The sequence below is a fragment of the Lissotriton vulgaris genome, chromosome 1_1, assembly GCF_964263255.1.
Source record: "Lissotriton vulgaris chromosome 1_1, aLisVul1.2, whole genome shotgun sequence".
In the NCBI taxonomy this organism is placed as follows: Eukaryota; Metazoa; Chordata; class Amphibia; order Caudata; family Salamandridae; genus Lissotriton; species Lissotriton vulgaris.
In genome coordinates, this window is record NC_141685.1 from 1,706,572,434 (window position 1) to 1,706,593,790 (window position 21,357).

General features: G+C 40.7%; 1 protein-coding gene across 1 annotated transcript in view; it reads left to right on the top strand.

The window, feature by feature from the left end:
• ITIH2 (inter-alpha-trypsin inhibitor heavy chain 2) overlaps positions 1-21,357 on the top strand; it is a 271,633-nt gene that overhangs the window by 231,684 nt on the left and 18,592 nt on the right. Inside the window, exons 18-20 of the mRNA XM_086918960.1 lie at positions 14,771-14,969; positions 18,004-18,176; positions 20,720-20,831. Of these exons, the coding sequence (XP_086775086.1) occupies positions 14,771-14,969; positions 18,004-18,176; positions 20,720-20,831 (484 nt within the window). The remainder of the gene's footprint in view (positions 1-14,770; positions 14,970-18,003; positions 18,177-20,719; positions 20,832-21,357) is intronic.

The following is a 21,357-nucleotide window of genomic DNA, read 5'->3' on the forward strand; positions in this document are numbered from 1 at the left end:
CGGCATGCAAACTTAGTATTGAATGGCCCACTTGTGAGCCTCCGAGAGATACTCGGACGAATGGCCCATCAGAGAGAGTAATGGAAAAGTACGAGAGAGTAATTGCATGGCTAAAGGAGAAAGTGCCAGTGCAAGACATAGACTGGGTTAAGATAGATCGAACAACTCAGGAACCTAAAGAGACAGTCCACGAGTTCTATGAGAGATTGCTGAAAGCATTCAAACAGTACAGTGGATTGGACGTGATGGATCCTAAAGACATAGGACAGTTTGTGTCGAAGTTTGTTCTAGGATTGAGACCAGACATAAGCCTAATGATACAACAGCATTTGATTTGTTGGCAGATCAAACCGTTAGATGAGATTCTGAGGTATGCGAGGTACTGTAGCGACGAAATAGACTCAAAAGCAAGGAAACTTAAAGAAAAGCTGATGTTGGTGCAGATGCAATCAGCTGGAAAGGGTGGACAGCGGCAACAGGGAACAGGAACACCAGTAAAGAAGCAGAATAATCAGAGCAGAGATGAGGATGAAAGACCGAGACCGAGAATGGATATCGCGACACTGAAAAAGACAACGAGGTGTCATCAGTGTAACGAGGTAGGACATTGGCGACGCGAGTGTCCTTACAATGTGGAGACAGGGGAATTAGAACAAGAGGAGGAAGAGGTACAGAATAACGTGGTTAAGGGAGCCGCAGTCCCGAAGGGAAAGTTTAGCAAAGGGGGGACTCAGACTCCTCGAGCCCCGTTTCCTCAACCACCTCGCATTACAAATGGAGCAAAAACCTATAGACAAATGCCATTGTTCGTAGGAGGAGAAGAATGCTACTACGTTGACCCTCTTACAGGGCAACAAGTGAATAGGGAAGAAGACTGTACACTAGGTGCAGCCCTGGAAGTAGATCAGAGAGGACCATACGTAGAAGCTGAAGTAGCTGGATGTCCTACGACCTTTTTGGTGGATACGGGGGCCACTCGATCCACGTTGAGATCAGCGGTAGTCCCAGGTTTGCCAATATCGGGAGAGACGATTCAGGTGGTAGGAGTCGCAAACAAGAGGATGACGAATCCTCTGACCGAACCAGTGTCAGTGAAGATAGGGAATTACAGTGACGAACATCAGTTTGTAATCTGTGATTCTAGCCCTGTGTGTCTGTTAGGAAGAGATCTGTTGTGTAAATTAAATTGCACAATACATTGCACACCTGAAGGAGTAGAGGTGCAGACCAATGATGAGGAGGCCGATTTTAAAGTCGTAAACTCGCAGGAATGCGTGGAATTATATCCTACCTTAACAGTGGAGGAGCTTCCACAGGATTTGAAGGAGACAGTGTCAGCTGAGGTGTGGGATTTTACTGGAGAAGAAATAGGATTGATCAAAGGGGTTGAACCAGTAAAGATTATGGTAAGACCCAATGCCGAGTATCCGAGAATACCACAATATAAGTTGACACCGGAGACGATTGCAGGAGTAAAGCCTGTGATCGAATCCATGATTAAACAGGGAATACTGAAGGAGATCGTGGGAAGTCCATGTAACTCCCCGATTATGGGTTTACAGAAGCCTAGTGGAAAATACAGAATAGTGCAGGATTTACGAAAGATTAATAATATCGTTGTCTCATGTTGTCCAGTGGTACCGAATCCCTCAGTGATATTGTTTCAGATACCGTTCCAAGCTGAATGGTTTACCGTGATAGATTTGTGTCAGGCTTTCTTTTCGATTCCTTTAGATGAAGAGAGCCAGTACCTTTTCGCTTTTAAGCTGGAAGATCGCGTTTTAACATGGTGCCGTATCCCACAGGGGTATACAGAGAGCCCATCGACTTTTAACCAGCTACTGAAAAAGAATCTTGAAAGTCTAGTACTGCCCAAGAACTCGGTTCTAGTCCAGTACATAGACGACCTCCTAGTTGCGTCGGAAACTGAGGAAGCTTGCAAGGTAGACACCATTACCTTATTAAATCACTTGGCCGAGAACGGACACAAGGTGTCTCCAAGTAAATTGCAGTATTGTAAGACTGAAGTGCAATACTTGGGCCATAGGATTGAAAAGGGAAAGCGGAAGGTGTCTCCAGACAGAATAGAGGCGATCATGAAAATGAATGCGCCTACAACACAAAGAGAAGTCAGGATGTTTCTAGGCATGGTCGGTTATTGTCGGCAGTGGATAGCCAACTTTTCACTGAAGGCAAAACCGTTACTACAACTGACGCACAAAGGAGTAAGTGATCCGGTACCATGGGACAAAGATTGTTTGATGGCGTTTTTGCAGCTGAGGGAGGACTTATGTCGTGCCCCGGCTTTAGGAATGCCTGATTACACAAAACCATTTTTGCTTTACTGCTGCGAAAGAGAGGGATGCGCGTTAGCAGTTTTGGCCCAGATACACGGAGATGCGCGTAGGCCAGTGGCGTATTTTTCGGCTACACTAGATCCAGTAGCCGCAGCGTTGCCCGGATGTCTCAAATCCGTTGCTGCAACGGGTGTCAGCATTGAACGTTGTGAGAGTGTGGTAATGGGACATCAGTTAGTGGTGTACGTACCGCATTCTGTAGAATTGTTAATGACCAGGACTAAGACTCAGCATCTGACGAATAGCAGGCTCACACGCTACGAGCAAGTCATACTGGCTGCCGAGAATGTGACCCTAAAAAGATGCTCCGTCTTGAATCCTGCAACTTTGATGCCACTTCCAAATGAGATTGATGATGAAATTTGTACAGATCATGACTGCCTTGATGTGACTGAACTATGCACCAAACCGAGACCAGATATCGTGGATGAGCCATTGACTGACCCCGATGAAATATTCTTCGTTGATGGTTCATGCGTAAGAGACGATATCGGTCAGCTGAGAGCAGCTTATGCAGTCTGTACTATTACCAGAGTTGTGGAAGCCGCCTGCCTGGAAGGAATACATTCCGCTCAGGTAGCTGAAATTATTGCTTTGACCCGTGCCTGTTTAGCAGGTAACAAAATTCGAGTCACCATATACACCGATAGCCAGTATGGTTTCGGGGTAGTTCACGATTACGGGCAGTTATGGTCTCAAAGAGGTTACATGACCTCCTCGGGTTCTCCAATTAGGAATGGAGAATTCGTGAGACTATTGTTAGAGGCATTGCAAGGTCCGTCAGCCATAGCAGTTGTCAAATGTGCCGCGCACACGAAGAACGTAGACTTTGTGTCGCAAGGCAACCGTTAGGCTGACGAGGTAGCGCGTTATTGCGCAGAACAAGGTTATTCTCACACCGATGTAAAAGTGGGGGGAATCCAAGAAAGAACGGAATTGACAATGTTGTTAGATACTGTAGATACGTGGGATGAGTTAAGGAGTGTTCAGGAAAATGCACCAGATGATGAGAAAAAGAGTTGGGAAACAGCGGGTTGTACTAGAAGTGAGATGAACTTTTGGATCTCTGCAGATGGGAGAGCAGTTTTACCAAATGAACTCGTTAGTCCAATGGCAAGGAAATTGCATGGATCAGCACACATAGGTAGAGATGCTATGGTGAGAGTATTCAGACAAACGTGGTTTAACCCGAAGTTTAGAGTAGCGGCAGAAGCAGTATGTCAGCGATGTGCGATCTGTCAGCAGCTAAACGTAGGAAAGAGAACACCAGTCACATTGAGTCACATTGGGAGGTCTGGGGGGCCTTTCAATAGAATGCAGCTGGACTTCATCGAAATGCCCAAGTGCAATCGACTCAGATATGTCTTAGTGATTGTCTGTATATTTTCTAGATGGGTTGAAGCTTACCCTACACGTAGGTGCGATACACTTACAGTAGCAAAATTGTTACTTAGAGAGTTAATACCGAGGTTTGGGGTGCCATCCTCTTTGGAATCAGACAGAGGAACTCATTTTAACAGCGAAATAGTGAAGATGCTATGTTCAGCTTTGGGTATCGATCAGAAACTACATTGCAGCTATCGACCAGAAGCTTCAGGGATTGTAGAGCAAATCAACAGTACAATCAAGTCCAGACTTGCCAAAGTTTGTTCAGCAACATCCCTGAGTTGGCCAGACGCACTTCCAGTGGTTCTTATGAGCATACGTAGCACACCAGATAGAAAAACAGGTCTCTCTCCTCATGAAGTGCTAATGGGGAGAGCCATGAGATTGCCATCGGTTCCGACTGCAGCCCTAGTGAACATCACAGACGATCTGATCTTGGACTACTGTAAGGGACTATCTGATGCCGTTAATTCTGTGTCCCTCCAGGTCCAGGCTGCGGAGGTTCCATCAGCACAAGATTTGTGCCATGACCTGAGTCCGGGGGACTGGGTTTTGGTGAAAAAACACGTCAGGAAGAACTGCTTAGACGTGCGCTGGAGAGGACCGTTTCAAGTCATACTTGTGACGAATACTGCAGTAAAGTGTGGAGGCCTGCCAAACTGGATACATGCCTCACACACCCGAAGAGTGCCAACACCTCTAGAAGAAACAGCTCCTCTCTCGGATGAGAATTCAGCAGAAAGTGGAGAAGCCACAGAGGGGGAAAGCCAAGCTGTGGAGGTGATCGAAGAGGCTGAGACTGAGACGGAACAGGTCGACGAAGGTCAGGACACCAGTGGGACTGAAGTCGTCTCAGAAGAAGAAAGTACATGGGAGTTCGAATCAGATAGCGAACAAGCTGTGAGCGATCAAGAGACAAGTCCAAGAACAAGGAGCGGGAGGACAAGGAGTGACGAAGCTAGTTGGCCGGAGAGAAGGAGAAGGCCAAACTTAAAAGCAGATCAAGGGAGAGCTCTTGTCCCGATCGCTGAAGAATCGGATCAGGAAGAGGAAACTACAGACTCAGGCACTGAGAGTCCAAGAAGATCGAGAAGGGTACGTGTGCCCTGCAGAAGGTACGCCACCCCAGAGTGGACTTATCTAGCAGATGTCTTGGGGACAGAAATCTGGGAGAGTGAAAGAAGTGAAGGTAATCGATCTCGATCCATTTGTGGCAGTGGAGATATGGATGTTGACGCCTGGGCTCGAGACTGAGGGGTTACTGACTTTCACACTTCCCATACCCCCATACCTAAGTCGGATCAAAGATCTAGTGCTAAATCGATTACAGTTTCCGACTTTTGGTCATCAAATTCCAGAAGAAGAAGAAAAAGTCATTCGTTTTGAACTATTGGAACTTGTTGCTAAAGCTGCAGGTACGAGAATAATTGTTGATGCATGAAAACTTTTGTATATAAGCTATAAAGAAGAAGATAACCTAGAGCCGAGTGGAAAGAAGAATAAAATTAGGGATTACATTTAGAGGACGGAGAAGGGTTAGGGTTGTCTATTGTTAAAGAGAAAAAGACATTGTTGCGAAAAGAGGCTTTTCTTATAAAGAGCACTTTACGGACTGAGAAAGCAAACAAAGCAAACAGAGACTGGAAAAGAAAAACTTTTCGCAAAAGAAGGAGCTACGCTGTTTGATAACATGGAGAACGACAACCCAAACCGAAAAGCTAGATGCATAATAGGTACACTAATAGCAGTAGTAATTTTTCTCATTATTACAGTAGTGACCACATCATACATGGTAGGACATGAAAGTGAAAAAGAGACAGCAGAGATAAAGCCTGTAACGACTTTGAAACCTGCTCTTGTTGGGAAGAAGGAGGAGAGCAATGTCATCCGTGAAAAGGCGTTACTGGCAGATGAAGCTCGTAGACTACACGTAGACGAGTCACAGGGAAACTTTAGGTCAAACGCATATGCTAAACTATTGTACGAGTATATCGATGCCATGGAGGCCAAAGATTGCTATGTTTGTATGCAATTGCCGGCTTCTGTAGACGAAGGCATCAGATATCATCATCTCCCACTGACTTATGGGATAACATGTAGTTTACTGCTTAGTATATTTTATGGTAGGGAAGGATTTGAGTACTACTTTTCAAATTATGATTCGGTACTACCTGAAGTCCCGAATTATAAACAAATGAATAAGTGGGACTATTACAAAAAGGAGGATAGACTGACCAAGTTCTTTCTTCCTTGGGATACATTAGATACATCATGCGCACGCAGAAATAACCTGACTTGCAAAGTGTCAGAAATAGAGAAAAAGTTCATAGGACAAGTAGATGACAGATACAGAAGGCAGAAGATTCTGAAAATGTCAGGACAGTGGAAAACAGATTGGACCGAAGAAGAAAAAGCGCACAAGAAGAAAGGTAGCAATGGTCCAATAGCTTTGGATAGAACGCAGAAGGGGAAGTTATGTTTAACTCGAAGCAAAACGTATTATGAGAGTGTATTTGTAGGTGAAGTGAATTGCGAACATGCTTTTCGTTTAGAGTATTATACGAAGGATTTTATGAAAGGGATGCAAGTGATTCCTAATGTATATTTTGTATGTGGAAGAAATGCCTATGTAAAACTACCTGACAATTGGTATGGGTCGTGTTACTTGGCAATTGTCTTCCCCAAAATATATCATGCAAAGGACTTAGCGATCATAGAAGGTAAGGCTTCGACAAGAGTGACAAGGGAAGTAGGAGATGCAGAAGTAGTTGGAGACATATTTGGAGCGATGTTTCCTATGTTAGGTTTGATACTTAACGATGTTAAGATCAGGAGACTAGCTACAGTTGTAGATAGATTATCTGCAAGTACTGCAAGGTCATTAATGCTAGTAGAGGGAGAGATGCAGTCGATTAGAGCAATGGTTCTTCAGAACCGACTTGCTTTAGATGTACTGCTAGCAAAAGAGGGCGGATTTTGCAAGGCTTTGAAGGTCCAGGAATGTTGTACTTACATTCCTGACAATTCAAAACCACTTGAGAAAGTCATACAAAATATTACAGAGATACATAAAGAAATCGAAGATTTATCAAAAACAAATGTTTGGGAAAAAGTAGGTCATGGAATAGGAAAGGTTAGGAGTTGGTTTGCCAACCTTGGTAAAGGCATAGTATGGTATATAGTAAAGCCTGTATTGATAGTATTAATTTGCATAATCACATTAATAGGGTTAGTGAAATTGTATAAATGGTATAGGTCGAACCAGTTACAAAGATCCATGAGAGAGCAAGAAAGGAGATTAGCTGCTTTACAAGATCAACAGTACAAAAGCTTAAGAGCTCTCGAAACGATAAAAAGAGGGAATATTGTAACTAGTTCTGTGTAAAGGTGCTATTCAAATTGCATTTAGTGATGACTCCTAGAAGTCATCAAAGGGGGGAACTGAGAGAGCGCAATTTGAATAAAACGCATATCCGAGTTATATTTACAAGCATATCGTATAACGTAGGAATGAAATGTATATCGTAACATGAAGTTAACACTTATAGCATAAAGTTAACCGATGTTATCAAGGTAATATAGGAAATGTAACTGTATTTACTCTTGAACATTTATTAGATTTAGAAGGCCCGTATACGTAGTGGGCTAATGTAGAAATGTGTAGAAATGCTTACGAAATGTAGAACGTGCAAAGTAGAATTCATGTACGTGTGTAACTTCAAATGGAGAAACGGCGTGAAATGTAACATGGAGAAATGTGCAGAGAACATACACGGCGATGTAACCAATGGGAATATAAAGTTATACTCTATGTAATTTATATTCTATGTAGAATGTATTCACTTATACGTAAAGGATTTACTAAATGTGATTATATATAAATGTGTGTTAAAGGTTATACTGTGTAGAAAGCTTCTTGTAAGAATGTTAGAAGGGTTTAGGTCATGTGTGATTTTAACCTAACTGACCGAGAGTTCGCAGGAGGGTAGTCCGCTGTATGTAATTTAGTGGGCTCACAGGAGTCGTGAATAGCCTTGCTGTGAACGTGAGAGCCAAGGAGTCTAGTTCTTTCTAGATTTAAGGTGACAATGCCGGACGAAGTTTATGGCTTAAACGTGATAAGAGACGCTTGGAATTTGAGCCTTGTTTAGAAATGACCGTTCACAGGACCAACTAAGGTTATGAATACAGCCGTAAAGAACTAAAGGTCTGTTGAGGTAATAGACTTTGCTCCGAAAGTGTCAAAGGTAATGTCAAATGAAGTCACCAGCAAGAAGACGAAGATGGCGTCTAAGGAGAAGGGTCAACTTAACGAACAACCCAAAGAGATGAAGCCATGGAAAGAGCAAAGAATGAGATCATGGGGAAAGTCCGTGGTGGGCGTCGAAGGGGCGTTCCACCCACACTGTGATTGTGTATTTTAGGGACAGCACCCCGGGGATAAGATAGCTAATTGCTCAGAGCGAGAACAGAGAGAAGGGCGAAGCGTAGATGACTTGAGCAGATGCGCTGAGAGAGATCAGAGCGCAAGAGAGCAGTAGGCCGAGGACCCTTAGTGAGCGGATGGGTAGGCAGTAAGGGTACTGCTTCTTAAACCTAAGTTACCTTTAGAGGCTAAGAGAGTTTGAACTTCTTTGGGAGTCAAACTGCTGACACCTTTTTTAGGTTAGGAACTTGCGAAGTAGGGATGTCACGTAGTATAGAGTAGGGACAGATTTAACTTGATTAATTTTCTCTTTCTGTAGATGACGCGACAGGACCACAGTGTATCTATGCTTTAATCTGGAGATCTGGAATTGATTTTAATTGTATTCTTTTGTATACTTATTGAAACTCATCCTGAGAGGATTGTATATGCAACTTAATTCTGATTTTATATAAAACTTTTAAACTTCATCAGTTGTCAGTGGTCCTTCAGAGTTGCGTCAGTTTATGGGGTTAATTTAACCTATACGGGGTTTGTCTTTTACTCAATGACAGATAAAAACCGATCCAAAATTGACGAATGAGATAAGTTATTAAATTGATCATAAATTGATAATAAAATCTCATTCCCCGCAATGGCAATGTTTGTAAATATGGAGCTTTTCTGCTCTTTGTCTTTCACCCAGGGCAGCTCACTGCAGCTAGTTCCCTTTACTGCATTGTGGGAAAGTTTAATAAATACGCGCCTGTATTTTTGATGGAACTGTCAGTCTGGAGCATTTCCCTGTATTTTTTAAAAGATACTAGGATTGCAGACATTAGTACAGAGAAGGTGGTGGTGAATATTCATATATCACAAGCACTTATCTATGCAAGGAACTCATATGTTATCAATGCAAAAAGTCTTACTCTAAACTAGGAAGCCTCTTGCATGCCATTTAGAAAGCCTTCATAATAGAGCAATTGCTATTAGTTTAGAAAGTGTTCCATTCAACTATTTTGCTACCTTCGGCTTACAAATATGAGAATTTATAAAAAGGTGGGTTTGAATGTGACGATAACACACATGATTTTAGTATCATCATAATCTGTACATATTCCTTGATTTTTCTTGGGGTTAGCTCTTTCATCTTTTTTCTGTGAAATTAGTGCTGCAAAATACTATTTTCTCATGGATTTCTCAACAAAGTAAACCACACATTTGAATAGAACATTAAATGCAAAAATTTGGAGTTACTAAATTAGATTTTTATTATAAAGTACAAAATTTCGTCAGTGAATACATTTGGGAAATAGAAATGTACATGCAATTCGACTGAAACGGTGAATGGATTATTAAATTATGATTTTTTTTTATTGATATCCAAAAAACACGAAGCGAGAAAACACTTGGAAATATAACATTGAAATGATAAATTATATTCTACAATATATCAGTGTAAATTTGGCTTTGAAACTGAAACGTAAACGAAATAATTGCAATGCAAAACCAATAAAACAATTTCGTTTTTCATTTAAAAGTAAAGAATGCAATTCTGGGTAATAAATAGGAGACCATATATCACCTCGTATATTTTTCGGCAATTTTGAATAACTCTTCCATTCCTTGCAGTACAGGGTCTCAAACTGTGGTATAATTAACGGATTATATAGATAACACAAACTTCATAGGTATGTGATAGCTGGGTCACACCAAATCCTCAACCCCCAATATCCAGAAATCTAGCTGTCCATCAATTGTTCTTTTTGCAGTTGGGCTGCAGCACTGTTAATGCCACGCACTCAAGTAGCACTTTAAACATGCCTCAGATCTGCCATTGCAGCGTGTGTGTACATAGTTTTAAACTACCATTTCGCCATGCCAAATTAAACCTTTAGCCTGACACAAACCTTCCTTTTAAATGCAGATAAGTTGCCCATGGGGTAGGACCCGGACAGCCCAGAGGGCAGGGAACAATGGGGCATATTATCAAGGGGGTTTATCTCTGCTTTTTTGGCTTTAAAAGCCAAGAAAGCAGAGATAAAATTATCTCCCTATTACCAAGCTGTCGCTAACACAAGTTAGTGACAGCTAATAGGAGATAGCGAGCATCTTGGGCCTTGCTTTGCATGTCAGTGATATTTATCACTAATGACATGCAAAGTGGGCGTGCCAAGATGTTAGCGACTGGAAACAGTCCCTAACATCGCTATCTCCTATTACCAACTTTTGGAGATATTCGCGCTAAGCGGGAATATCTCCAAAAGCTAACACCTGCCCTGAGCAGTTCTTAGCCATGTTATCCAATGGGAGGTGGATAACATGGCTAAGAGCATTTGCTCGATAATGCATGAATATCGCTGACTTTTCAGCGATATTCATGCATTTCGGCCGTTTTTTATCGCATTTGCGATAAACCTTGTTAATAGCAAGGTTTATCTGCGATAAAAATCGCCGATGTGCGGCGATAATTTTTGTCTCTAAACAAGTTAGAGACAAAAATTATCGCTAGTTGTTGGTAATATGCCCCAATGTATTTAAAAAGTAGGACATGAACTTTTAAGTTTTATATGTCCTGGTAGTAAAAAAACTCTTAAATTATTAGGTAGGAATTGCAATTTAAAATCCTGACTTATGGGGATGCCTCATTTTAAATTACAATTCTGAAGATAGCATGTTTTGAACATTGGCATTTTCTTGCATTAGCCATTTGGTGCCTCCAGCCTGTCTCTGGGTCACATGACTAAGTGTGGGGGACAGTTGGACATTGTATATTCCTCCTAGACAGCCACACACAATTGAGAGCTTAGGTGTTACTGGATGGGTCATCAATGACAGTATAGGAGGGAGAAGCGGGCCCAGTCCCACTTACACTTGAATAGGTTGTGTCCTGGCTCCACACAAAGGGCTGCATACCCCCTTTTGTTAGTATGGTGCCAGGAAGGCAGGGCACCTGTGCACTTCAAAGGCATGCCTCTAGTAGCGTCTCTCCACTTCAAAGGCACAGCTGGGTATAAATAATGGACCACAGACACCACCACTTCAGTACACTTCTGGACCTGTGTATGCTCTGCCAGACATGAGGGCTTCTGTGCTACTACAAGGACTGCCACTCTGCTGAACTGCTGCTCTGACGAAACTGCTGTCCTGCTGTGCTAACCTGCTGCCTGGGTGAGAAGGACTGGACCTGCTACTCTTGAACCCAGAACCCATAGGGACTCCAAGGGTTAGATGGATAGGTTCCTGATCTAAAGCCTCAGGGACACAACAGGCTGCCAACAAGCTTGCACCAGCACCTGGACTCTTTGCGTCTGTGAGTCTACCCTGCCAAGTGGTGTCACCACAGATCTGGACCCTTGGAAGTGGGCTTAAGGTGTCAGCCTGTAGATCCAGCGGAACCAACGCATCTCCTCTGCTGTGCAATTCAAAAACGCACAGAACTGATGGCTTTCCACTGGTGTGTGGATTGGACCCATCAGAAAGACCCAGATTACTTTTGCAGCCTCTTCAGAACCGTTGCTGTGCAATGCTTCTACAGCCCAGGTCCTCCTATCACTCACTGAAGGAAGCCTCAACGCCAATCCTAGCTTCTACATCACAGCCTCACAGCTCCTCGGAACTGACACTTCTCCCTGACTGCACGTCGCATCCTCGACGCCTGACTTTGCATCTCAAGCCCTGTCAACGGGATCCTCGACGACAATGCAGGCTCTCGCACCGCAGCCTCGCAGCATCTCAGAATCGATGCACTTCGGCTGCACAATGCATCTTCAACACAGGTCCTTGCAAAGCTCCGCAAACCAGGATTTTAGGGACTCTGTTCAGCTGGACTAACTGGGGCCATGTAGCCGGGCTGCACTCAAGCGCAGTCGGCCTCAACTTGTGACTTTGTCCAGGTTCGGCGTGACCAGATATGAACAGTTGGCGCTTTGTGCTTTGTGCTTTTTGGTGCTGTTTTCACTAAAATCTTTACATTTAAATATCTCCAGTTCTATTATTTGGATTTTTATTATTTTGATCCTGTATTTATTAAAATAAGTTCCTTTTTCTAACCTGGTGAGGGATCCTTTTTGTGTGATGTTTTTACTTTATTACTGTTTGATTTGAAGTATTGCCCGAATACTTTACATATTGCCTCTAAATTAAACCTGAATGCTCCGTGCCAAGCTACCACAGAGTTGAGCCCAGGTTAATTTAGGGTTAGCCTGTGCCTCACCCCGACAAGAATTAGGGTTGCTGCTTGACCAGGGTTCACACCCCAGTCAACCAACAACCCAATTTCTCACGCTGCATTTTTAAACAACGGCTGGACCATGGCTAGTTTGCACAGAGTTACAGATAATAATTATTACAGTTGCAGTCAAGGCCTAAGCCTGGTGGGGACTTACAGAAAGAGTGTTTGGCGCAGTTAAGCCAGCACCTCCCCTATTAGTTTCCAAAATGCTGGCTTCTTAAGTTGGAAACTGTAGTTGTAAACAAATCTGCAACTGAGTTAGCATAGATGCAGTGAAAGACGAGTGTAGTAGAAGTAAGACAGTGGAAAATAACTACCTCAAGGGATTTGATACTCAGATGATCTAGTTTAAGAAAATAAGACATTTGCTTTTCAGTGGACTTGGAATATATTTTGAGATGATCTTTATCAGGCATACTCCTTATCACTGTCTTGGTTCTCCACTTATCCTCTAGTTGGTGAGATTTTCATTTGAGAGATTGTAGATCCTTGGTGGCACCAGGGTTCATAGTTGATTTAAACTTAGGCTTGTACATCCAGTGCAATATTATGTAGAATATCATGACATGTTTGATCAAATGAAGTTTCCTGGTTAGATATTGTGCAATCTGCAAGTATTATTTTAAATTTAAATTTAAATGAACACATGCAACCTTTTTCTTGTTCTTACTCTTTTAATAATTCATAAGCAGAAGACAACTGTGATCGCTATTTTTATAAGACTGCTTTCTATGAGCCATTTCATCTCACAATAAACTACAACATGGCTAATATTTGGACATTGTTATAGTCTGTCTAGTCCCAGCATTTCTTTGTAATACTTCCTCACTGAAGATTTCCTAATCCTACATTTTAAAGGGGCTAAATTATTAATATAACTATATTAAAGCAGAGGCGGCAACAACACAATTAATGCTTTGGTTTCAGATGTGCCCATTGTTAAATGACCCCCAACTCAATGATACGATATATTTTCCCCTACAATTTTTTAATGTGGTCCGGTTCTCCATATCGTAGCTGAGAGTTTGATTACTGACCTGGGTCCATGCCAATTTTTCTTCACAGTCAACAGATGTAATGTGTCTCTTTTATTTGGATTTCTTAATGATTGGAGAGATACAAATGAGGGCATTCAACACGATATATCTTTGTGGGTGCTAAAGACAGTCTTGATTTCAGTGAAGGCTATTTTGTTGTTGCTTCAATAGTTCTATCTTCTATCACCCCCAGTTTCATCTCCTAATTCTCCTCCTCCACTCAATCCAATCTCATGTTCTCACAGAGGAAACTCAGAGCGGTCATAAGCTGCTCACTTGGCTGTTCATCAATTTGAGTTAAGAGTGACATAGAGCCAGATGTATCAAGCGCTTTTCCCATTTTGCGAATGGGGAAAAGCCTTTTGGGACGTGTCATCCCAGAAGGCATTCGCAAAATAGGGAATCACAAAAATTGTGATTCCCTAATTTGTGAATGCATTTAAGGTATCGCAATTTGCAATTCCTTAATTGAAATGCAGAAAGTCAAAAAAAAATTGGTGGTAATATGCAAATTCCATGAAAAATTCACTTTTTTGCATTTTTCAAGGTGCCATGTGCCGTACAGGGCATGTATGTGCGCCATATGTGCACACATGCCCATTCCAGGGGTGCAACAGGGTGTGCATTTGGCACCCTTGAAATTGCATGCGCAATTTGCGAGTACCTATTGGATACTCTCCAATTGCGCATGCAATTCCCATTCATTCCTATGGGCCTCTTGGCCCATAGGAATGAATGGGAATCCATTCCTTATTTGCAACTCGCAATTTGCGAGTCGCTAATAAGGAATATGTAGGAATCGCAATTATTATTGCAAAACCTACATACATTGCATTTTGCGATTCCATACTAGCTAATCGGTAATTTTCGCTTTTATGGAATCGCAAAATCCAATGATGATACATCTGGCCCATAGTTACTTCTCTGTAAAGATGAAACCACTTCTTGCCTACTTTCCTCTATAAGCAGCAGACCTTCCAAACTGAACTGTATGGAATCTATTATTATGTGCTACCCTCTGTTCAAAGAGGGACAATAGCAGAACTGTAATCTGTAATTCTACAAATATCATCTAATTAGTAACCTGAGCTTTCAGTTCTGCATCTTGCTCACACACATATTACACCAGAAGATGTGTGGTAAAAGAACTTTATATAATCCGCTGCGAATCAAATTACACTATGCAGATATGCAACGGTATCCAAAGTCAAATATAAACAATGGAACGTCAAACGCTCACTGAAATTCAGAGAATTGTTTGCCAAACCAGTTGATGTTGCAACTCCTGCTTAACTTTTCAGTGAAATGTATAACTTTACAATAACTTGTTGTCTTGTATCTATTTTCATAGGCGTTGTGGTTAATGGACAGCTCGTTGGTGCCAAAATGATGAAAAATAGCAAACTGGATACATATTTTGGAATAGTGGGGATTCATTTTAGAAATGAAAATGTGAAAATAGAAATCACCACTGAGAAAATAAGTCTCAAATATTCATCGCAATTCATCATCATGTCCTGGGCTGAGACTAGTCGCATAACACAGGAGAGGTGAGTGAGGCTTATTTTTTATTATTATTCAAGCACCTGCACTAAAGGCGTGTGCTTTCTGGTGAATTGATTTACATGTAGTTCTAAGAAACAATCAAACAGTCAGACTCCTGATGTTTGGAGTCTATAAGGTGTCCTTGAATGTATAAAAGCATACATGATGTTAATATCATCATAATCATACATATTTGCTGATTTTCTTAATACAATGGTAGTTACTCTGAAACTACAAAAATGTAATATGGTAACCTAAAAATTAGAATTTATGTGCAAATTATTGTAATATAAAAATAGGATCCTATTTATTTGTGTTTAATTTGACCATAAATAGTAAGTACAAAGTCTCTTTCGAAGAGGCCACTGGCACCGGGTGAACTCACATGCCATATCGCAAAATGATCCCCTGCTGGACTGCACAGCCTATCTATCAGCACATCAAAAGAGAAAAGATGGAGACTGGCGGATGTATGTTTGCAATAACAAGATTTGTGAGACACCACTGTAGCACTTTTCGGTTTGAAGCCGCCCGAATATGGTAATAGCTGTCCAAAAGATTAGAGAAGGAGGCACGGGAAGGTCCATGTCTTCTGAATAGGACAGTCAGGTTGAATGCTGTGGGACCGGCCGGGCAACGGTAAAGTCAAATGGCCATAATAAAACACATGCACAAAGTGAAAACCATAATAGAAAAGTGAAGAATGAATCCAAAAATAAATAAATAGGAAAGCACTGATCACCGTACAAAAATAAATTGAGAAATTGAGAAAAAGTTTTTGAAAAAGATATATATATATATATATATATATATATATATATATATATATATATATATATATATATATATATATATATATATATATATATATATATATATATATTTGGGTGGTCCATTTGAAACACAGTCTCAAGTCACAATCATGGATGTATACATTGAAAACATGCTATATAATCAATGGGACAGTGATTCATTCAAGGAGGAAGAATTACATGCAGTCCGTAAAAGGGGATGGGAAGTTAATTTCACCCAAAATAGCAAACATTGTAGACATTATTGATATTGCTGGCCAAGTTGAATCACCTTGCTACAATGGATGTGTTTTTATTGCATGTTTATTTCCACCAAACCTAAGTGCCATTTTCATTTTTAAATCTACTGCTTTTCTCTAGGCCTTTTCTCATTAACTGTGATATCTTACAGGCCTCTCCTATATATCATTTTGCTTCACTTTCTGTAAGATGAATTTTAGCCAATGTTCCTTTCAAGACTTCTAATTCCATAAATCTTTGGGAAGTCATTATTTACCCCTTGATTTTTCTAGTCCCCTATGCTCAGACTGTACCTTCCTTTTGTCCCGATTATAGCCTTAGAAAAACGTCTTGGTTAAAACTCCATTGATTTTCTTTACCTTTTTACATTTTTCATTAACTCTATTGTTTATGGCTTTAACTTATCATATTCATCTTAATATTATATTGCTTTGCTTGTATTCTTTTAAAACTTAATAAAAATCTATTAAACTAAAAAAACGCCATTGATGATACTGGCAATTTTGATAATAATTCAAAGGCTTCCATGACCCCAATAGAGGATTAACCTCTACAGTTTTTGTGACATTACACTTTTATTGTACAAATATACCATCTATGAACACATCATGCACTGAGCAACTTCTATGCATCTTCGATATGTGAGTAATTCATAATATATATATTCTGGATGTATAATGCATTTGCCATCAAAGCAAACCTTGCCTTATATGGGTCTGCTTTATTTTTTTCTCCATATTTATGGGGCCTTATTTATGAAGGCCTGCAACATATTTACGCTGCCATTGCATCACTTTTTGTGACCATGCGATGGCGCGAAATAATACGCCACTTTGAGCCATATTTACAAAGTGATGCATCTAAGCAGATGCGTCACTTTGTAAACACCTGCATCAGGTATAATGTATGCAGGGTGGGCATTTCCCCACAATAAAGCATCATAGAAGCAGCCCAGTGAAATCAATGAGATTTGACTGCGCCACTTCTAGGATGCTAATGCTTCAATACCTTACCCCTGTCTCACAACAGGCGAAAGACTGACGCAGGCCCATTCACATGGGGCTCGCCCCATGCGAAAGGACACATTGCTGGAGTTGCATCTGTTTTCAGACACACCCAAGCAATGTGCCATTTTTGCTCCTACAGATATGTCAGAAATACTGACGTATCTGTAACTCCTTGCGACCTGGAGCACCGTATATTAAATACGGAGCATCCATCCTGTCGCAAGGAGGGCGCAGTGAAAACTGTTGCATTGCTGGTTTCACGCAACGATACAACAGTTTTCATAAATAAGCCCCATAGTTTTTACTTTGTATTAATTTAATGCTTTTTCAATTGATTCAACGTATGCTGTATTTTTTGCTGTTCTATATAATACTTGCCCTCAACAAAACATAGTTGTTTATAATACGTATTCGCCAGGTTTTCCTTGAGGTTGTAGGGCAGCTCCTTTTGCTTTAATGAATTGCCCACAGAAGCACCAGAGAGGGAATGCAATGCCATCTTACTTACATCAATACCTGACAAGGGTTGAGTTTAGTAAATTAAGTTCTGTCCCTAGTTATCAAGTGATATAAGAAAAGCGGATCAAGCAGATGACAGTTAGATCTTCCAGGGCACAACATCTAACACATTAGGAGTAAATAAGGATAACACATGAGCCCAGGTCTCTGTTGTATCAACATTCACCTGAGAGCTAAAGCACTTGCCTCTGTAATCCGCCATCGCCCATCTGTCAATCATTATGCTTTGCTTCAGTTGCTTTTTCACTCTTTTGGGCATCATATGGAATGACAAGCAGCATGTAATAAAGAATGTTATCATTAGCGTCATCCACCTGAGCTTCTGCCTAAAAACAAAAATCAAGGCATTTGGCTACCCACTGTCTTTTATGTTATACAAATTCCCAACATTATCTTGCCGTTTTAAGCAGATTATATGACGAAATAACACCTTTGTCTTTCTTCATTCTGTTTCTTAACAGGTTGACCGTCTCCGTGCAGAAAAATAAAAATGTCATGATAACTATGAATGAGGAATTGTCTTTTGTAATCCGTTTACACCGGGTCTGGAAGAAGCACCCAGTTAATGTTGACTACTTGGGAATCTACATTCCACCCTCCAACAAGTTCTCGCCAATGGTGCACGGATTGTTAGGTAAATTTGACAATATCTCTGGTTCATTCTTCCATAGGGACAGCATAGAGATGGATTATAAAAGTGGCACAAATCTGACTCAATAAGTCCTACACGACAAAACTTCGAAACCTTATTAAGTCAAATCCGAAAGCTAGAGACTATGGGATTGTAAGGGCTATTATTTAAAAAAATATGAAGTACCACCTTTTGTAAAACTGTGCCTTGTGTGAATGCACCAGAATCAGTGTATATTTTGTGTCTAGCGTATTAACATTCACTGTGACATTTCAAATATGTTGCACCAAGCACTGGTGAGCACCTCCTCCCTCCACCTGCCCCACAGAACATTGTAGAATAGCTGCTGGCTCCACATTGATAGTTAACACATTCTTGATGGAGTAGCAGACGTCGGAAGTCGCTTTTGAAGTGGTTCTCGATCAGTCCTTGGGTGCCTTAGCCCTATGACTCTGTACAAAGGCAAGTGGCCACAGCTAGGATGTTTTTTAGATTAGTCACATGCATATTAAGAAAAAAACATTTTGTAATCTAACACAAAGCATTCGGATCATATGTCTTTAGCATTGTCCCTGAAGCAATGTCTTGTTTTAGTGCTCAGAATTCTTTCTCACTATTCTATCCCATTTGATAGTTCCCAGAAAGTGAGATTTAAAATTTGGAATGTAATTAATACACCTTTGTTAGGTCTCAACACAAGTCTCAGTGAAACTCTACTCGATCCCAGGTTGTTATGGCAAAAACAGCTAGCAATTCCCTAGAGAACAGCTTGTTAAGTTTAAGAAGAGCCAAGAATTTTAAAGTCATTGAAACAGCACAATAATATTTTCAGTTTCTAAAAACAGAGAAAATAGCATAAAGAGAAATGGCATAAAACACTCCAAATCAGAGAGAGGAACCAGTGTAATGGATTTTTAAAGTTTTAGGGCAATATGTAACTATAAAAAAGAAAGCCTCATTCAGAACTGCCAGTTTGTGGTTCACCAGGTTCGATTTCAGACTGGCTGCGAGGCAGCAGAGGTGAGAAAAGCCAAGGAGGTCATCCTGGACAACGTTTTACACTTCTGCCTTTGTCTACTTTTCGATAGTTAGGATCATCCAGCGGGGCAAGGTACAAAAGGTTAGATTTGCCACCTTGCACCAATTCAAAGTTTTACCTTCATCACATTTGGTTCTTGATATCCTTAAGTAGTGCAAGGGTGGTGGTTGAAGCCAGGCAGGGCTCTAAGTGGTCAGATACATTTACAGTGTGGTCCTTGCCATACCCATTTTCAGTGATGCATCATTCATCATAGCATGAAAACCTGTTTTTCTTGCTCACTTACGGTGACACCTCGCTTGACAATCCTCAGGACCCTGTCCCGATCCCCCAGGGGTGAAAAAATGACAAAGTCCCACTTTTCTCCAACTTCCATGAGGTTTCTCTGACCCTGCCTCCAGCTTATAGGTTCCCAGGGCAGGCATCTAAGCACCAGGTCTCTCTTTAGCCAGGGGTCCTGCAGGAACTGCTTGGATCAAGAGTGTTTCTGCTTTTGTGTCCCTGAAGTAGGCGAACAGGAGGTCAGCCACCTTTGCAGAGCAGTTCCAGTCCCTGAGTGCCAGCAGAAGTCTGAAGTCCTTGAGTATTTTTCTTCCAGCAGGTTCTTCTTCTTCAAAGGTAGTCTGCCCATGTCCAGGAATGTTCTGAGGAGGAGGTGACCGTGAGGTGCCAGTCTTATGCCATGCAGTAGCCAGTGACTGGAGAATTTATCACACCTAATCCTGTCATGTTTCTCAATCTATGTCTATCTCCTTTTCTAGCTCTTGATATTACTGTACAAATTCCTAAAAGACATTAAACCAAACATCTTGCCCCTTTCAATCTGAATAGTCTCTGGCTCTCCCTAAACCACTACCCAATTTAGAAGAGCTTACCGTCCTCTGTCAGAGTCAAGATCAGTGTTTCCTCTTTCTGATACTGGAGCCAGAAGTTGGGCGGGGGCGGGGGCTGGGATTGGAATGTAAGCAGATTCTGTGAGCCCCATTTATAATGTCCAATTCAAAAGACTTTAAACTAAATCACATGTGCCAAGTGAGAAGGACACTCCTGTTTGCATGACCTTGATGCGGACAGGAATTCAAAATCGAGATCTAGCTCCCGCTGAATAGCAACCCTGAGCACAACACACCTCAGGGAAGCGGTGTTGTTCATTCGTCCGGAGGTTCCAAGTACAGTTGATGATCTTCTCAAACAACATTGAGCCTGAGAAGCTGAAAAGCAGAGTTTCATATCAGCCTGAAGTTTTTTATGTGACATATAGAAGGGATATTGTTGCCAGGTGTAATGATGAATTAATTTCAAGACACTTGGTAGATTTCAGAGACTGACATTTATTTGACCAAAGTCCGCAGCAGTGTCATGTGATAACTGACTGACTCAGTGCTTTCAAATCAAACCATTTTGATGCAGACACATCACAACAGGGCAATACAGTAATGTTTATGCATTTGTGTATTGGTGAATCTCGATAAAATACATACTTTCTTACTTTTTTTTTTATGTCTAGGCCAGTTTATTCAAGATCCGGAAGTACAGGTGTATGATCTGAGACCAGGTTCCAAACCTGAGAAACCTGAAGCCACTATGGACGTGAAAGGGCACAAGCTCGTTGTTACAAGGTAAATGTTCGTATACATTAAATCGAATGTCTGACAAAATATCGAAGTCACAATTATCAATATACAAAAATGTCAGAACCAAAATATCGATGCCAAAAATATCGGAATCCTATCCCTAACAAGGTAAGTACAAATATATCGAAAGAAAAATATAGAATGACAAAAATATAGTTTTTTGTAAAATATCGTTTTTTAATATAAAATAATTATGTAATATTAACAAAAATATACTTATAAATGTAATAAACATATTTAAAAATGTACTATAATAGTTCAAATAATACATAATTTAATACAAATTAACATTAATAAATATATAATACGTTAAATTTTTTCCATTAATAATAACTCTAAATTAATGATTTTCATAACTTATAAAGAAATAATAATATAATAAATTACTAATACATTCATGTACATTAAATAATCATATAAATAACAATTAATAACAACATAAAAGTAATACAAAACCAAAATACATTTTAGATAGCGTATGAGTAAAAATTACTATTCCCACTCCAGAGGG